Source organism: Rhinolophus hipposideros, assembly GCF_964194185.1.
Source record: "Rhinolophus hipposideros genome assembly, chromosome: 22".
Classification (NCBI taxonomy): domain Eukaryota; kingdom Metazoa; phylum Chordata; class Mammalia; order Chiroptera; family Rhinolophidae; genus Rhinolophus; species Rhinolophus hipposideros.
Genome location: NC_138068.1, coordinates 44,693,938 through 44,712,093, shown reverse-complemented (window position 1 = coordinate 44,712,093; position 18,156 = coordinate 44,693,938). Strand labels below are relative to the sequence as shown.

The window sequence follows — 18,156 nt, the reverse complement described above, 5'->3', positions numbered from 1 at the left end:
TAAAAAACACAATGAGATATCACCTCACCCCAGTCAGAATGGTTATCATCAACAAGACAAATAGTAACAAGTGTTGGAGAGGCTGTGGAGAAAAGGAACCCTCATACACTGTTGGTGGGAATGCAGACTGGTGCAGCCGCTATGGGAGGCAGTGTGGAGGTTCCTCAAAAAATTACAAATAGAATTACCATATGACCCAGCAATCCCTCCTGTGTATCTACCCAAAAAATCTGAAAACATTTATACATAAAGACACGTGTGCTCCAGTGTTTATTGCAGCTTTGTTTACGTTGGCCAAGACATAGAAACAATCAAAATGTCCTTCGATAGATGAATGTATAAAGAAGTTGTGGTATATATACTCAGTGGAATACTATTCGGTAGTAAGAAAAGATGATACAGGAACATTTGTGACAACATGGATGGATCTTGAGAGTATAATGCTAAGCGAAATAAGTCAGACAGAAAAAGCAGAGAACTATGTGATTTCACTGATATGTGGTATATAAACCAAAAACAACAAAAGAACAAGACAAACAAATGGAAAGAAAAACTGAGAAAGAAAAACTGACAGACACAGACAATAGTTCAGTGGTTACCAGAGGGTAAGGGGGGAGGTGGGTGGTTCTTGAGGATAAAGAGGGTCAAATATATGGTGATGAAAGGAGAACTGACTCTGGGTGGTGAATACACAGTGTGATTTATAGATGATGTAATACAGAATTGTACACCTGAAATCTATGTAACTTTACTAACAATTGTCTACCCAAAAAACTTTAATTGAAAAAAAAAGTATATATAGATCGTATCATGCTCTTACTGAAAATCTTCCAATGGCTTCTAATTGCAATTAAAATCCAAACCTCTGACCTTGAACAGGCCCTGCTTACCTGTACCTGCCTATCATCAGTTTACACCAGCCACAGCAACCTCTTAAGTGGTCTTCGATGTGCGATGTGCCATGCTTGGTCTCATCTAAGGACATCTGCTTGCACTGATCCTCTGCCTGGATTGCACCTCCTCCTTGGGGTTCCATCATGTCCCCCGGCATATATGGAGACATGCAGGTGCCCTTTTACAGCTGTCCCAGTGATTGGGGGCACTACTGGCATTTAGCACAATGCATAGGACAGTCCTCCCTTCCAAAATGCCAACCTGGCCTCTGTTGGGAGACACAGCTAGACCTTTTTATGGCTAGGCCATTAAGTAGTCCCCTCACTATCTCCATCTGCTCCCATCCATCACCATTTTATTTTCTCCAGAGCATGTCTCACAACCTAAGATCATTTATCTTGTTATCACCTGTCTCTGCCCCCAGAATGTAAGGTTCTTGAGGGCTCATCTCAGGGTCTACTTAGAACAATCCCTTAATACATAACAAGTGGTAGGTACACATCTGCTGAATGACTGAATAAATGAATGAATATCCTTTCTGAGGTTATGTGAACACCTCGAAAAATAAATCTTAAAACAATTCCCAAAAGAAAATAAACACAATGTACAAAGATTGTAGGACATGTTTTTAGTAAAATAAAGTTTCTATTCATTGGTTTTAATTGTTAATCTGAAAAAAATTTGTATATTCACATTCTCAAAATGAAGTTTAGATAGAGCCCCAGATTCAGCGGTTCCAAATGAATGTGGGGTTCTTAGACAAGACAGTTTCTCTCCCTGGATCAAGTACTTGAACCCTCGTAAAGGAAAAAAAGTTCCAAAATAGGATATGAGCATGCACTGACAGAAGCCCCTCACTCACCTGTTCTCCCAGCTCACCCACTTTTTCTTGTAGGAGCATTTCCATGTTCTTCAAAATCATTTCCACCTCTTCTACCCGCTCTTCTGCGTCGTTAAGCTGTTTTTTATGTTCTTCCTGCCACAAAAGTTACAGACCAATATTTTATTAAAAAGAATCAACTCAGGCTTATTCACTTTAGAATGGAAATTAGCTAAAATGTGCAAATCTGAGAGTAACTACAGATAACCTTTCATCTGTATAGAGTAATGGTTAAAAACTGTTCTGTCATAAGGCACAAAGCTGTTATTTCTCTTTGTAGTTCAAGGAGAATTAGCAGACTGCTTTGTCTAAAAAGTTTAATCCTAAGTGACTCCGAAGTGAGTTTTCCCAAACATGTTACTAAATATTTCTAAAGGATTTTTGATTAAATATCTTTGTTTTGTCAATAATCTATCATACTTTATCTTGTCTTTAACATTTTTGCATAATGCTGAAAGGTGGTTCTTCCTTAGAATTTATGCTTAACAGTATTCTATAATGTTGTGGAGATTTTGTTGGGTATCCGATGGGCATGCATCCTGTTTGGGAGACCACCTCAGGGATGCTGTGGATACCTGATCATGGCATTGGACACCAGAGGCTGGACATTAATGAATGCCAACTATAATTTTATATATATAATGTGATGGTTCGGTGTGGGGTCGGAGGGATGGTGGATGGGGGGAGGGGGGTTCACAGTGTGAGGGATATGGATGATGAACGTCTAAGTATTACCTTGTTTTGTACACCTGAAACTAATAAATAAATAAATTTATGAAAAAAAAAAAGAATTTATGCTTAACAAACATTAAATTTATCCGCCTTTCAAGTCTTACTCTATTTTTTTCCTCATGAAGGCATCCCCTGCCCTCTGGCTCTTGATCTCCACAGCCCTCCTGCCCTGGACTTTTCCTCATGGACTGTATTGTGACAGTTCAGGATCGAGTTGTTTTCTCAGACTTTTAAATTAAACACTTAACATAGGGTGCACATGTACCACAGACAATTCAAGCACTTTAAAAAAGTGCTAATTCATTGATGCCTCTCAATAACGCTTTGAGGTGGGTACCACTGGTATCCAAATTTTACAGATGAGGAAACAAGCATACAGAGGTTAAATAACTGGCCCAAGGTCACACTTAGCTGGGAAGTGGAGGAGCCAGGATCCCAGTCTCTGCAGTCCGTGCTTGAACCACTGTGTCCTGCTGCCCCTTTATGGCAGCGACCCGTTTCCACATCTCTAGGTGCCTAGTGCAGCACCTGACACAGCAGGCTCCCCAGGTCTATGCTGTTACCTTACTGACGTCTTACCACTGCCCTTGTCCTCCCTCCCTCTGATCCTTGCTATCCTTAAACATGCCACATACATACCCACCTCAGGGCCACTGCATATGCTGCTCTGCTGCCAATAGCTCTCTTTCCCCAGGTAACTGGAAAGCTTGCTCTCTCAATGACTTCCAGTCTTGGCTCAAGCACCACCTTCTCTGTACCCCATTTAAAACTGCAAAGCCTCCTGCTCTACAGTACTCATTACCATCTGACATGCTATCCATATTACTCATTTTTTACTTTTTATTATCTCCCCACCAACGCTAGAATATAGGCTCCAGAAGGGCTCAGATTTTTGCCTTGTGTGTTCTTTTCTGTATCTCCAATACCTAGATCAGTGTGTATCCAGTAAGTTTTGTATTCCTTATGTGGATTTTTTTCAGTCTACGTAATGGTGTAAGATTCCTTTTAAATTAGGTGCAGCATTTGGAAACTGGGAGCGTTCATGTAAAAAACTTCTGGCTTTTCCTTGAAATAAGGAAAATCGGCATGGTGGGGCCTGCACTCCCACAAAGCTACAGGGGAAGGGACGAGCACCTAAGTTTAAGGCCTCATACAGCCTCTCCATTGTCACCTTCCAGGTCCTGTAAGCAGTTTGAATGTGTGGCCCCTAATGTTTAGCCATGTGGCCTACCACAGACATATGCAGCCCTCGACGACAGACTGCATCTGGGGGGACCTGTGGCCCCCAGGCTGGAGAGACCTTTAGGATCAGCCGGCTCAACGCTCCCTGAGGGGGTGGCAGACATCTTTCCCAAAAGGCTCACCACCCCTCCCTGATCCTTCCTTGGCATCTGTTAGAGTCCCTCCTTGTTCACAGTGAAAATCGGGGTCCCAGAGCTTCTCTACAACCAGTCCTCGTGGAGATGGGATAGCTGTTGGGCCATCTTCCCTTTGGCACTGGGGCAGTTTTTGGCTTAGTGGCCAGTGAGTGATTCAACCTCACCCTCTCTGTCACCATCAGCTGGCCCTTGGGCCATTGTCCCCACTCACCCGCTGTGTTTCCAGTTGCCTCCCTTACTCCTCCTGGAGGGTGCACTCCTTGCAGAACTGCTGAGCCGCGTACCACTCCCTTTCCAGCAGCTGCTGCAGCTCAGCCACAAGGCGCAGAGGCACCCTCTGCTCCACCTTCTCCCACAGCTGGCAGACCGCCTGCGAGTGCTGGGACTGCACCAGCCTCGGGTTGGTTCCCTGCAGCTGCACCAGGGAGAAGGCCAGGTGCGACTGCTGAGAGGTACAAGGTCACTGCCAGACATGGAAGACTCTGCTTTTAAGGACATTCTACAACTGGAAGGGCAAGTAAGGTATCCTCTCTCCTCTATGGTCCCTTCATCTGCAGCAAAACGCAGGACTTATAAAGAGCCTCCTCATTGGAATTCTGACAGCAAAACTGCCATAGTCAGAGCTTCTGCACAGAGAGTCAGTTAGGAAAAGGGCCTGTGATCCTCGGAATGGCGATGCTGAGCCTAATGTTGGGTCCACAGGAGGACCATTTTCCAGTTTTACCTTTCAGCGTATCTCCCTGGAGTCTGATTAACAACTGTACTAATGCAAGCCAGGTGTGGTAATTTTCTTCTTAAGTGTAGATTTATACTCTGAGACCTCGCTTAGGCTGTAGTCACAGAGGGTAATTAATTAACACACAGTGAGTGCAGAAGGGAACTTGGGAGCAGGTGTGGAATGAAGCCCTAGCCACAGAGGATGGTAGAAAACTCACGGAGTTAAGCTGAGGCATTATAACTGAACTGCACATAACATGACCAGTCCTTTCATTAAGCAATTGGGAGGTCAGGTTCAAATGCCATTAATTACTGACTCTGGAGCCTTATCTAGAATACACAGCATTTCCTTGGCCCCTAAAAGTACTGGCCACGCCAGCCCTCATGCACCTCTGAGACCCCATAGACAGAGGGAGGTGGCTCCATCAAGGGTCACACTTATGGCAGGTCTCAAGTGGCCCAGTGGTCAGAAAGAGGGGGCACCCACTATAGCCATGCAAGGGCAAGAGTGAGGCTGCAAAACTCCAGCCCAGATTCCTGTGTCACCTCACATCTCCAAGGTGCTATCTCAGGGGCCACATCATCACCGTAACGTGTGGCCACTCTCTAGGAGGGGTTATCCCAGAGAGACACATCTGCACATGCACAGCTTCCAGGAGGACAACTGTCGTGCTCTTTTGGGAGGGAAACAGAAGAACCAGTGCTAAAACATCACCAAATATAGCTTCCTCTGGCTTTCCCGCTTCAGATGGTCATCTGCAGCCACCCTAGCCAGGCCCTGTGACTAACTGTCAGAGTGCACACCCAACCTCACGGTACTCATGCTCTGGCCTCACCCCCCTCCACTTCTGATAAGTTCTTCCTTTGAACACATGGCCCCACGCTCCTTGCTGCCACCTCTGAACTCTGGCCCCTGACAGCAAGCTTTTCTGCAGGGATGCCGTTGTCGGGCCCAGCATGGGAGTTAAAGCAGCCCTGCTCATCGGTTCTCTGCCTGGGCAGACGGCCCATAGGCATCCATGAACTGAGTTCCTCCCAGTTGTCATCTCCCTCCTTAGCAAAGTGAGATGCAGATGGAGCTGGCCCGCTTCCAGAGCACACAGGCTGCTCTTCCTTTCCCATTGAGGGCCCTCTCCCATTGAAAGGTGGGGGCTGTGGCGTCCCCTTGAATCTAGGTTGGATTTGGTCACCTGTTTCTAAGAAAAACAGCGCTGGGACCTCCTGTAACCTCACACGAGCTGTTCCCTGCTAGTACCTGTCCAATCTGCTCGGAGCTGTGACGTCCTAGAAGTTCCTCCTTGGGACCACCCACAGATGCCCCAGTGACAGCACTGGCTCCCTCCCACGTGGCTCCGTGCTCACTCTCACCACAGCACACCCAGAGGTAACTTAACTACTCTGTAGGCAACTCTACTTCCCTTCTCTGGAGTTTTATCAGTGTGGTTTGGCGGGGGGGGAGGCTCCTCCTCCAAATCACAAAGCAGCAGAAACCAGCTCACACAGCAGGATTGCTTAAATAAGGTATCTTCTGCCCATGGTGCTGGCTGACTCCTTAGCTTCAAAGAGCTCAAAGTGGCCAAGGCAATTTCTCAAGATTCCTTTCAGACTTAAAAATAGAGAAGGGAACTCTCAAATACATAGAGGCACCTCTGGGAATGTGTTTGCTTGAAATGGGAAGGCTGAGAGCCTACAGGAGCCCTTGACAGCCCTGGAGGGTCTTATATCCAGGCTGACCCATCCGCAGCCTTGGGCATCTCACCTTCTCACACAGGTGACCATGGCAAAGTCCAGCTGTGAGGCCAGGGGCCAGTCAAAGAACCTGCAAAGAGGCTCAGCAGAGAGAGGCACTTAGGTGCCACACTCAGGTGGGGTTGGTGCTGGGCCCAAAACCATGAGCATTAGAGACCCCTTCTATACGATACTTGGGGTGGCCTCTCCCATGGTCCCTCTTTCTACCCTGTAGCCCCCTGGCCCTCCAAGTGCACCCACATCTGAGTCTGCACTGGGCCTTCAGCCCTCAACACTTCCCACTGTTACACACCTGCCATTCTCTCTTCCTGCTTGAGTATTACAGGATATTACAGCAAGAACTGGCTATGCCTCTCTGTCCCTGCACCTCACACTGTCAGGGTACCCTGAGGTTCTTATTTGTCCTTGGCCATGAACTCCCTGCCTCCCCATCTTTGTATCTCCTGAGTTTGGCAAGTGATAAATGCTGGAGCAGGAGAGAGTGTGGAAACCAGCAAGTGTGACACCCACAGGCATGTGCTATTTCAGGGCTTCACTGTGCACATATAAATATGTGTCAGATGGGGGCATGGAGCTTGTTACCCATCGGGTCTACTTTGCCCCATGGCCTTGACTGGCTGTCTTGGATCTGATACCATTTCCCCTCCTCAGAGGCCACTCCGATGCTTTCCTCTGCCTCCTAGGTTCTGTGGAGGGCACACTCAAAGGCATGCTGATAACAGTGAACTGGCATCTTAAGATTAACCATAGAGCTGGGAGGACTATGGATGGAGCTGGGCCCCTTATCAACTCTATAGTCCTGACTTCCTGTTAAACTTTGTGGTAACTTCCAGGAGAGAGAGAGAGAGAGAGAGAGAGAGAGAGACACACACACACACACACACACACACACACACACACACACACACACACACAGACACACACGGTCATCTTGTGATCTCGCTTCTCCTTTTTCCTTGTATGTGGCAGTTTGGAGCCCCAGCTGGAGGTGTGTGTTCACACACTGCTGTGGTGGTTTTGTTTCTTTTTCTTTTCCCGAATAAACTGCTCTTTTGGTGGACTACCTGGAGAATTATTTTGTCCAGTCAACAATGCTTACTGGCCTCCGTCCCTCAGGAGTAAACTGAGGCATAGCCCTTCACACGGCTTGCTCAAGGTCAACCCAACCTTGGACTAGGCTTGACTTCAGTCCTATGCCTGGTGAGTGCCCCATTAGCTGTGTGACTTCTCTGGAATGGACTAGTCCTGGCAAGGCTCGGACAGCACTGAGTTGTATCGGGTCTCCTCCCCCCCTGGGACGCGGTGCCTCAGGCTGTTGTATGCACTCACCTGGTCTCGACTTTTCTTAAGGGTCTCTCTCAGATGTGACTGTGACAGTCTTAGGTTCTGACATTCCTGATTCATGTGTTCAAGTTCAAGTTCAAGTTTTTGGATTTGGTCACCCTGTTTTTAAACAAATCAATTTCACATGTATATCTTAGCAGTCTGATACACGTTTAATGCAGAAACTTTAGAAAATTACAGAAAAGCCAAAATCCAAATCACCCGTGATTCCACCAGCCCAAGGACTACACCTGACATTGTGCTGTCATCCGTCAGCCCTTCTTCTAAACACAGCATTTCTATCGTAGTGTCGTATGCTGTATGCTGTACTTTCTTCCTTATTATACTTTGATCATTTAATTAAAATATTATTTGAAAACATGGTTTTCAATGACTGTACCATAATTTATCGATTCATTCAGTAAATTGCTGATAGGTGATTCAAGCTGATTCCAATTCTATTTTGCCATTATAAATATCACAGCAATGAAAATACTTCCACCTAAGTCTTCACACAATGCTCAGGTAAAATTCCCAGAAGTAGAATCATGAAGTCAGAGGATACGGACATTCTTGAAGCTCTTTATATATATTTTGCCAAACTGTCCTCTGGAGAGGTGGTACCAATTTACTCTCCAATCATCAGAATTTAATTCTTTTTTAGTACTTTTTCTAGATACCATGGATTTGTAAAAGTTGCTTAAGTCCCCATATTTTCCAGGGCTGCTTAAGTCCCTTATTTCTCCTGTGTGGCAGTGCCCACCTCTCGGCATTTTAGGGCTCTTCCTGACCTGTTTTAGGCTGCTTTTCTCACATGCCTGCACCTCTCTGCCCCACTGCCCATGGGCCATTACTTTCACCTGCAGTTCCTCCCGGCATCCAGCCTCCTCCAGTCGCTGTGTTAATAGCTGAATGGTGAAGTAATTCTTCTTGTTTTGGGCCTGTTGGGTAGAGGCCTCTTCTACCAGCTGAAGGACCCTCTGGTTGAGTTGGGACAATTCATCCTTGCATTTCTGACTCTAGATAAAAAAGGGTGGAAATGCAGCTGAAAAAGTTATTTTTTAAACCAGCAATTCAATTCAGATCATTTCAGTGATTCTCAATCAGGGACACTTTTGTTTCCCAGGGGACATTTACAATGTCTCGAGACATTTTGGTTACCACAGCTGGGGCAGGGGGACTGGTATTGGCAACCAGTGGGTGAGGTACTCAGCATCCTCTTGTGCAGAGAAGGACCAGCCCAAATGGCATCAGAGTGAGCATGTAAGAACTTGCACCATCCCCAGAAGAAATGAGACACATCCTGGGCCACCAGAGGTGGTATGTGTCATGAGCACACAAACCACTGTTCTGAAGACCTTTCATGTTTTTCTCATTTCTTCCATGGTTATTTCTAACATTATTTTAAGCAATTTGAAGGAAAAAAACCCTAATTAAATTTGAGGTATATGAATCTCTTCAAAATTTCCTCTGCTTTTTGTCCCTGCACAGGTAAATGTAGCTTAAGCAGGGTGTAGGCATTGATTAAATTGTATACATTGCTTTTCCTCAGTAACCACCCCCCAACAGACAGTGGATGCTAACAAATGCTTGCTGGGTGGGTGAGCAAACGTGCTGGGAGCGGAAATAGCAACCAGGAAGTTGGGCCTGCAGTCTTTTACCATGGAAACACCAGTCATTTTCTACTGTTTGTGCTGCATGTCTTCATGCAAGCCACACTTTTGCTTATTTGCTTTCCCCACAATAGTCAATTGTTGAGGCTGAGGCCGAGCATCAGCGGCTCTCAGGTGTTTGCAGAGTGGCGTCCTCTGAGCCGGCTCTGGCACTCCTGGCAACGCGCCCACCTCACTCTTTCCTCAGGACTGTCCTAACAACCACTAATGTTTTCGAGCGTCTGATACCACATAATGGAACCTAGAAATTGTTTCAGCTTATTCAAGCTTAGTGAGCCTACACATTTTTCTTGCAATGATTTCTCATTTTCTTCTCTAAACTGATCACCACCTTGACTTTTCCTTAGAACCTCAGAACTAAGAGGGTGAAGAGGTGTTTCCACCATATCGTGAGTTCATGGCAGTTACACTGGTACGGAGCTCTCTTGTGTTTATAACATCTTACTGTGAAAATTAAAATTGTTTTTCACTTTTAATACACATTCACCTTTGTCCTCTGAGGACAGCCTTGATTCCATTAACAGCCAGAATGGAAACTCTCCTCCAACCCCTGGTATATACACACTAGTTGAGTCTCTTCTATTCATCCTTAATATTTAAAGACATTGAATTTGTTTGGAAATAATGTCAAACTTGCAGAACAGTTGCCGTAGAGAACATCCATGCGTCCTTTACCCAGGCTCGCCAGCTGACAGCACTCTCCTCATCTGCCGTGTGACTGGCATTTCTATGCACATCCACATAAGGTGGTTTGCTGAGCCACAGCCCCACAGTACGTTTCCTAAGAAGCGAAGTGTACTCTCACGTGGCTGCTGTGCAGTTCTGGCTTCAGGACGTGAACCTTGATGTATCACACACATTCCAATTTTGTCACATGGCCCAATTAGGATCTTTGGAGCACCCTTCCCTCCCAGTCTAGGATCAGGCAGATAGTGCCTTCATCCGCCAGGTCATTTTAGGTTCCTTGAATTTGGAATGTTTCCACGGCCTTTGTCTTGTATGATACTAACATTTTTGACAAACACAGCTCCCCTTCTCCCCGTTTTCACAGTTCCTCATTTGGGGTTGGTCTGATGTCCCCTTGTGACTAGACTCAGGCAATGTGCTCTGGCTAGAATACTGCTCAAGTGCTGCTGTGTCTTCTTCAGGACACCACACTGGGAGGTGTGGGAAGCCAACTGTGTGTTAGTGTTTGTGTTGGTCACCTCTTTAATTCTAACTGGCATTACTCTGGGTTTTATTGCAGAAGGCAAAATGAGATGTTAGCAGCCAACTCCTGAACACATAATTATTTGTGCTAAATATATTTACTTTGAATCTGATCAAGTCTTGGCCTAATTTCCAGTTTGTAAGTAAAACAAGGGACAGAGAACCAGACTGAACAATACCATCAGGAAACTGCTGGACAGATCCACAGTGTAGGCTGACCTCCAAGGTGACAGCACCATGGGGGAGAGACAGGTGTTCTAGATTAAAAAGACTGAAGACATATCATAGCCAACCATATTTTCCAAAGACGTCCTCAAAAACAACTCCTATCCCACCTCCGCTCTGCAGTGTGATCTAGACACTCGCCCACTAAGACGAGCCTGTGTCCCTCCCTGTGGCTCTGTGTGGTCTTGGTGGGAGTGACGTGGAGTGATTTCCACGGTGGGATCAGAAGCCTTGTGTCTTCCACCTGGTCCTCCTGGAACACTCGCTATCTGACGGCCCCCTCATGACACTTCCTTTAGGAGCCCAGCCCCACAGAGAGATGACTCTAGTCCTTGGCATCCCGGTCGTCCCAGCTGTCCAGTATTCCAACCAAGGCCCTGACGCCATGGAGCAGAGACAGGCTGGCTGCTCTGGACCCTGTCTGCACCCCTGACGCACAGGCTCCATAAGCACAGTAAAGAGGCTGTTTCGTGGCAGTTAATATGGAATAGCATGACAGTTCAATGCAGTATGTCAAACTCAACTGATCCTTGTTCTAAAAATCTATTATATAAGACATTTCCGAATAATTGGAGAAATGTGGGTATGGTCTGAATATTGGATAACAGTAAGTAATTATGAGTAAGTTTCTTAGGTGTGATAGCAGTAGTGTGGTTAGGTAGAAAACGTACTTTTAGGAGATGCCTGTTGAAATATTTAGGAGCGGAGTATTATTGTATCTGTAACTTACTTTCAAATGGTTCAAAAAACACACAAACACACAGAAATACAGAGACAGCTATAAACAAATAACTAAAGCACATATGACAATTAAAAACTGTCAAATTATGGCTGTGGAATGTGGCTGATCGGTGTATACACGAATCATTACAACTTTACTGTGTGTTTATAGTTTTTCATAATAAAAAGCTGTGGGAAAGAAAGTTGAGGGAAAGTGGTAACAAATAATCCATTTATGAATGTGTTCTAGAGATTAGTTGGAATGGGGGAGGGATCAGGCAACTTTCCAGGTCCAGGAAAACCCCAGATGGGTCATTTATACAAGTAGCTGGTCCTCAGGCCAATGCAGAGTCTAAAGTTTTCATTATAAACCAATCCATGAATTATCCTCCTGATGGGAGAAGGCCCAAGCAAGGCTACCACATATTCACCATGGAAACAAACACCCAAACCTGGGAGCCAAGATAAGCCACTTGCCCATGAGTGGTCTGAGGCCATCTCCATGGCAGAAACCTCTCATCAGCTACATGTAGGAAGAGGTGGATCAGGAGAGAAAAGCTTGGGGACTTATCTTGAGGACCCAGGAGTTTACGAAACTGAAAGCAACAAAAACACTTGTGGAATAAGTGAGCTCAGCAAGGTGGCAGGATGCAAGGTCAACAAATGGAAATCCATTGCACTTCTATGTCCTATTAGTGAACATGTGGAAACCCAAATTAAAACATAATAAAGAGCTTGGAAATCATCATTATCTCGCTCCCAAAAAGAAAAAAGCTAAATATACTGAAAATCAACAATTCTTAGATCCATCAGAGAATTGAGGTCACAAGGCAAACCAATGCCCTGGCAACTGGAGAGACAGGCAAAGAGAATCACAGTTTACCAGGAGCAGAGAGCTGGAGCTAAAACAGGACAGGAAACTGGAACTGTAAGAATGAGTGCTGGGAGCTACGCCTGGACTGGCTTGAGAGTTAAACTCATAGAAGGCCAGTCTCAGGGGAGCCCCCTCTCAGGAAAGAACCCAACTTTCCTGAGCATCATCAGAGTCTTGCAGTTAAGATCAGAGAACAATGCCCTCATGCTTCTAGCAAGGGGATAATAAAGTGACTGTTATGGACTGAATTATGTTCCCTTACTCCAATTCATATGTTGAAGACCTAAACCCCAATGTGACTATTTGGAGACAGGGCTTTTAGAAGGTAATTAAGGTTAAATGAGTTCAAAGGGTGGGATCCTAATACGATATGATTGTGATCTTATAAAAAGAAAAAGAAGAGCATAGTCTCTCTTCCTCTGTATACATGCACCAAGGAAAGGCCATCTGGGGACACAGTGAGAAAGCAACTGTCTGCAGGCCAGGAAGAGAGTTCTCATCAGGAATCAAATCAGCCAACACCCTGATCTTGGACTTCTAGCCCGTGAGACAATAAATCTCTGTTGTTTAAGCCACATAGTCTGTGGTATTTTGTTATGGCCACCGGAGCAGACTAGTACAGTGACCATTATAAAGTACACTAACAGCACTCTGTTTTCCTGCCCTCAAAGGAAACTACCAGAGTAGAACCAACATGGGAGAAGGGGATACGCCGCTCCAGCCCCTCTAGCCTTTTTGTCTCAGTATACACCTATCAGAGTAGCCAAAATAAAATAGTGATAATACCAGCTGGCAAGAATGTGCAAAAACTGGATCAAGAATACACTGCCAGTGGAAATGTAAACTCTTACAGTGACTCTGGATAACAAGTTGGCAGTTTCTTATAAAACTTAACATGCAACTACCAGACAGCTCAGTAAATACACTCTTGGGCATTTATCCCATTGAAAAGAAAACTTATGTTCATACCAAAACCTGAAAAGGAATGTTCATAGCAGCTTTATTTGTTGATAGCCCAAAAAAAATCAGCCCAGCTATCCTTTAAAAGGTGAGTATTAAAACAAACTGTGGGACATCAATACCTTGGAATACTATTCAGCAATAAAAAGAAGCTAACTATTGATATATGCCACTTGGATGAATCTCCAGGGGGTTATTAAATATAAGAAAAGCCAGTCCCAAAGGTTACATTCTGTATGGTTCCTTTTATATTAACATTTGGAAATCATACAATTTTAGAAGTAAAGGACAGATTAGTGGTTGTCAGGGTTTAGGAGCTGGAGTAGGTGGGCAGAAAGGAGGTAGGTGTGGTTATAAAAGAACAACATGCAAGATCCTAGTGGAGTTGGAACTATTCAGTATATTGACTGTGGTGGTAGATACATGAACCTGCACAGGCAATAACATTGTGTAGAACTTAATGCACACACACACATACACACACACACACACGAGTAAGTAAAACTGATGAAACCTGAATAAGATCCATGGATTGTATCAATGTCAATAGCTTGGTTGAAATATTTGTAATAGGCTGATTTGTGTCCCCCCAAAATTCCTATAGTAAAGTCCAAACCCCCAGTATTTAGAAATAGGGTCTTTAAAGAGGTGATTAGAGTAAAATGAGGTTATATAAGTGCGTCCTAATCCAGTAAGATGGTGTCCTAATAAGTAGAGATTAGGACACAGACATGAACCAAGAAAAACCATGTGAGGACATAGGAAGAAGATAGCTGTCTACAAGCGATCAGTAACTGAGGGTAACATATTATAACCCATTGAATAAAACAGGAACCTGTGATAGTAATATACAGATGTAAATGAATAAATAAATGGAGAGGAAAAAGTTCTTCCTTACGATGGAATGCCATTAATAAATGTATAAGGAATGGTGGGATTAATCATCAATGGGCCACATTATGGTAATAATTGTCTCCACCAAGAAATAAAGGATGCTAAAGTAAGTGGGTGAAAATTTGATGAAGAACAGAATATTTACATAATAATCAAAGTATCCACTCATAAATTACTCATTACTTACAAAAGGAAAAGCTACTTTACTGTGGAATAGCCTGCCCAACACTACCTAAACAAGAATCACTGATAACGGGACAAATCCTTGAACCTGATAGGATGAAATGAGAACACAGTATCATTTGGGGGATATTCCTGCCAAAGATACATAATCTAAATCTAATCACAAGGAAACATCAAACAAACTAAACTGAGGGACTTCCTATAAAATAATCACTTGTTATCTTTGAAAGAGCTACGGTCCTAAAAACCAAGGACAGACTGAATGAAAGAGACTAAATGGCATGCATGGTTCTGAATGAGTGGGACAGCTCGCAAAGCTGAAGGGGTAGGAGACTAAGGCAGGGATTCCGCATCCATTCATTTCCTGATTTTGAGGGGCAGGGGGTTGACGACTCAATTTTTCAGAAAAAAATTTCTCTACTTCCTTTTTGTAAGTTTGAAATCTCGAAATAATGAAAAAAAGGAGGGTGGCATTAGCTTCATGACAAGTGTCAATACTTGACCTGTTTGTTGAGCTCTTCCATTTCAGAGGAGGTCTTTTCTTTGTCTTTCTTTAAAACCTCAATTTCCTTCCTGTTGAAGAAGCAAAATTAACACTATCACTCTGACCAGTTAGTTTCTTTATTCCCAGTCATCACTTATTGTAACTACAGCAGTTTAAGATTTGTAGCCACATAACACATATGCTCCTGGTACCCCACAGCAACTGCTCTGTTACTATTCTATACTATTACTGCTGATGAGGATCCAACTGGATCCCAATCCTCAGAACCAGAGGACACGGCCAGTATTGTAGAACAAACACCCTCCATGACATTACTCAATTGTACATATTAATATCTCTTTAGCACAAGATGTGACTATTCATTCCCAACAGCATAAATAAAGACCGAAACAACCTTATATCTGCTGAGGTCTGTTGACAAGCGGAGCTGGCAGCAAATTTAGGTAAAAATGGTTTCTGGATTTGAAAAAATCTTATAGGTTTTAGAATTGCTATAATGTAATAGCAATCACTTGTGGACTACCTGTTCTGGATTCCATATTTTAATCATCATGGCAATTTTATCAAATCAGCACCTGCATTCTCAGCAGTTTAGAACTGAGCTCATATTCAATTTCAGAGTTGAACAAACAAACAAAAAAATAATCAAACAACTGTTCTTGGATAAGGCTGGGGTAGTGAAAGCAGAAATCCACCAAAAGATTGTGTCCACCCCCCACCCCAACAGTCTCTCCTGCCTCAGTGCTCAGGTCTCTGCACCCCTTCCTTATGCTCACCCCCGACCCCTCACTGACTCACTAAAATTGGTAGACCAGAAATGAACCAACCTTGGAGTAAAGCACAGCTGAAACCATTATCAGGACATGAACGAACAGATTCTACTTGCCCAGAAAGGCCTCAGGAGCACCTCTTACTCCTAAAAAAATACTTGCTGTCTTGTCCACCCCTTAGCGTGATGTGGAATATTTCTGTAGGGGTGAGAGCTGCATGCATATTGCCTTCTGAGATAAGCGGGAGTATGCAGGAGCTGCTCACTGTGGTGGTGGTCACTGAGCTGCAGCAGACACGTGCTCTCTACCTCATGCTTCTGAGACCAAGCACTCATGAATGAAGGTGGCTGCCAACATCTGGAAGGAGGTCTGAGTCTTTTCATGCCTCAGTCCAAGCCTTTTCAGGCAGCTCAGAGGTCAGCAAGGCTCACCCACTTAAAGTTTTCTAGAATCTGGGGTTGATCTGTGAACATGTCTCACTTTCTACAGTAATATCTTCTAAGTTCATTGTACAAAGAGGAAAACACGTCATAGGCTGGAAATTCTGAGACAGGGCCCATACCTCTGTGCATCATTTGTCCTTTCTGTAGATTCAAGCTCCTGTTGAATCCTTCTCAGCTCGTTTTTAAACAATGTGTTTTCTTCAAAAATTCTATCCAACTCAATTCTGCATGAAAAGTTGAAAAAAGACAGTGGGAATTCTGGGCACTGTCCACCATATGCAGTCCACAAGTCTGGTCTTGCAGTTGGAAGTCATGGCAAGCCTGCAATCTACATTTTCCCCTTCCCTAGATGATGGCAGTGGGGACACTTTTCCTTTTTCTCTATCCAGTGTTAACATGCTATGGTTTGCATCTTCCTAGAGATAAGCTACAGAAAACAAAGCTTTCTTAGCTTCCAAAGTGGTCACCCAATCAACAACTCACTAATGTGTTCAGCACCTTGGTTTCATTTACTTTGTATTTATAGCTGACCTGTTCCTGTATCTTATAACCTCTAACTGCAACATGAGCATGTCTGTGGTTGGTACCGATGCACAATGTTGGGTGTGAATCCTCAGGTTATTGCAAAGGGTATTCATCTTCCACCAGTGACTCCAGCATTGAGCTAAGGAACACAAGGAATCAGAAGATCAAAATACATTGGCACATTTTCCTCTTTGGGTGAGGAGCACTCTACCTCCCATTCTACACTCTGAGGTTACAGCACTGGGAGAAGCAACCCAGGAAGATGCCTACATCCATTTATGGAGAGAAACATGATTCTTCAAGGGGAAAAGTAAGTATGAACAGCTACTACATGAACCAAGTCTGCCTGGAGCTACCTTAGCTTTCTGATGACTTTGCTCTCTGATTAGCTAACACCATTAATATATGGTAAATGAGCAACATGCCAATAAATATCACAGGGAAGTTAGTTAAAGCCCATACTTTCTGCCCAGAAAATTTATTCTTAATGCATATTAGCCGAGTTGACATTTACTCCTCCCAACAGGTCTCTATCTGCTATCAGCTTGTAATTTTTTCAATCTAAAAATACTCAAAGTCATATGATCTCATTATGTGTTATGCGAATAATATGAAGTATAAGAACCTCTTTTGTCAGCATGACTTCATTTTATCTCATGAGGAACTAAAGAGAAAAATGAAAAAAAAAACAGAAGTAACTGGAATTTTAATAGCAGCAAAGTGTTTCTGGCAGAAAAACAAATGACGTATGTATTTTGAAACTGTCATTCTGGCTCCAGGATGGAAAACAAATTGATTCAAAGCAGGTTTGTGTGTGGGGGCAGGCCAGGGGTCTACTTCCAGCTTCCAACCTCAGATAAGCTGATGGTTGCCCTACCCCATCCCTCACACACTCACCAAACAACTACAACCTGTGTGAAGCTGATCATACAATGTGCGATTGTTCTCACAGAAGGTAATGGAAATCTCCAAGACCCAAACTAAACAAAAACCTGGAAGCTGAAACTGAAGCTGTGAACATTAAGCAAAAATGGGGTAACCCTGACACCAATGTCTATGTCAGCAGAATTGAGAAACTGTACCATGGACACCTGCACTAAAGCCAGTACCTTCGAAGGAGGTTAACGTGGTCCCAGACTAGTAGGCCCCTAATTCCTGGCAAAAGCAATACAATATCCTTTCTGTAGTAAGTGTCTTCTACTACAGTTCCCAGGATTCCCAGAGATTAACATCACTTAAACATGAGCTAACAATGAAAGATCACTACAACATACATAGAAAAGAGCCACCTATGAGAATCAGAAGTAAAAACAACAGAATTAGATCCCACAGGAACCTAAGATATTGGAATTATCAGACACAAACTAAAGATAAATTTTTGAAATGTTTATAAAATAAAAGATAGAAATTAAAAAAGGAACATAAACAATAAATTATCAAAAGTGTTCAAACGGGGCCAGTTTGTGGAAATGAAAAAAAATCAATGTCCAGAATTTTTGGA

The 18,156-nt window shown here is 43.8% G+C and overlaps 1 protein-coding gene across 4 annotated transcripts in view; it reads right to left on the bottom strand.

Annotated features, from left to right (window-relative positions):
- The window catches only part of NINL (ninein like), a 221,351-nt gene that overhangs the window by 18,995 nt on the left and 184,200 nt on the right, over positions 1–18,156 (bottom strand). For all 4 annotated transcript variants that reach the window (XM_081033320.1, XM_081033322.1, XM_081033319.1 and 1 more), the window contains 5 exons: positions 16,250–16,354; positions 14,916–14,985; positions 8,535–8,693; positions 7,681–7,794; positions 1,757–1,870 (listed from right to left, as the gene is read on the bottom strand). In XM_081033320.1, coding sequence (XP_080889446.1) covers positions 1,757–1,870; positions 7,681–7,794; positions 8,535–8,693; positions 14,916–14,985; positions 16,250–16,354 — 562 coding nt within the window. The remainder of the gene's footprint in view (positions 1–1,756; positions 1,871–7,680; positions 7,795–8,534; positions 8,694–14,915; positions 14,986–16,249; positions 16,355–18,156) is intronic.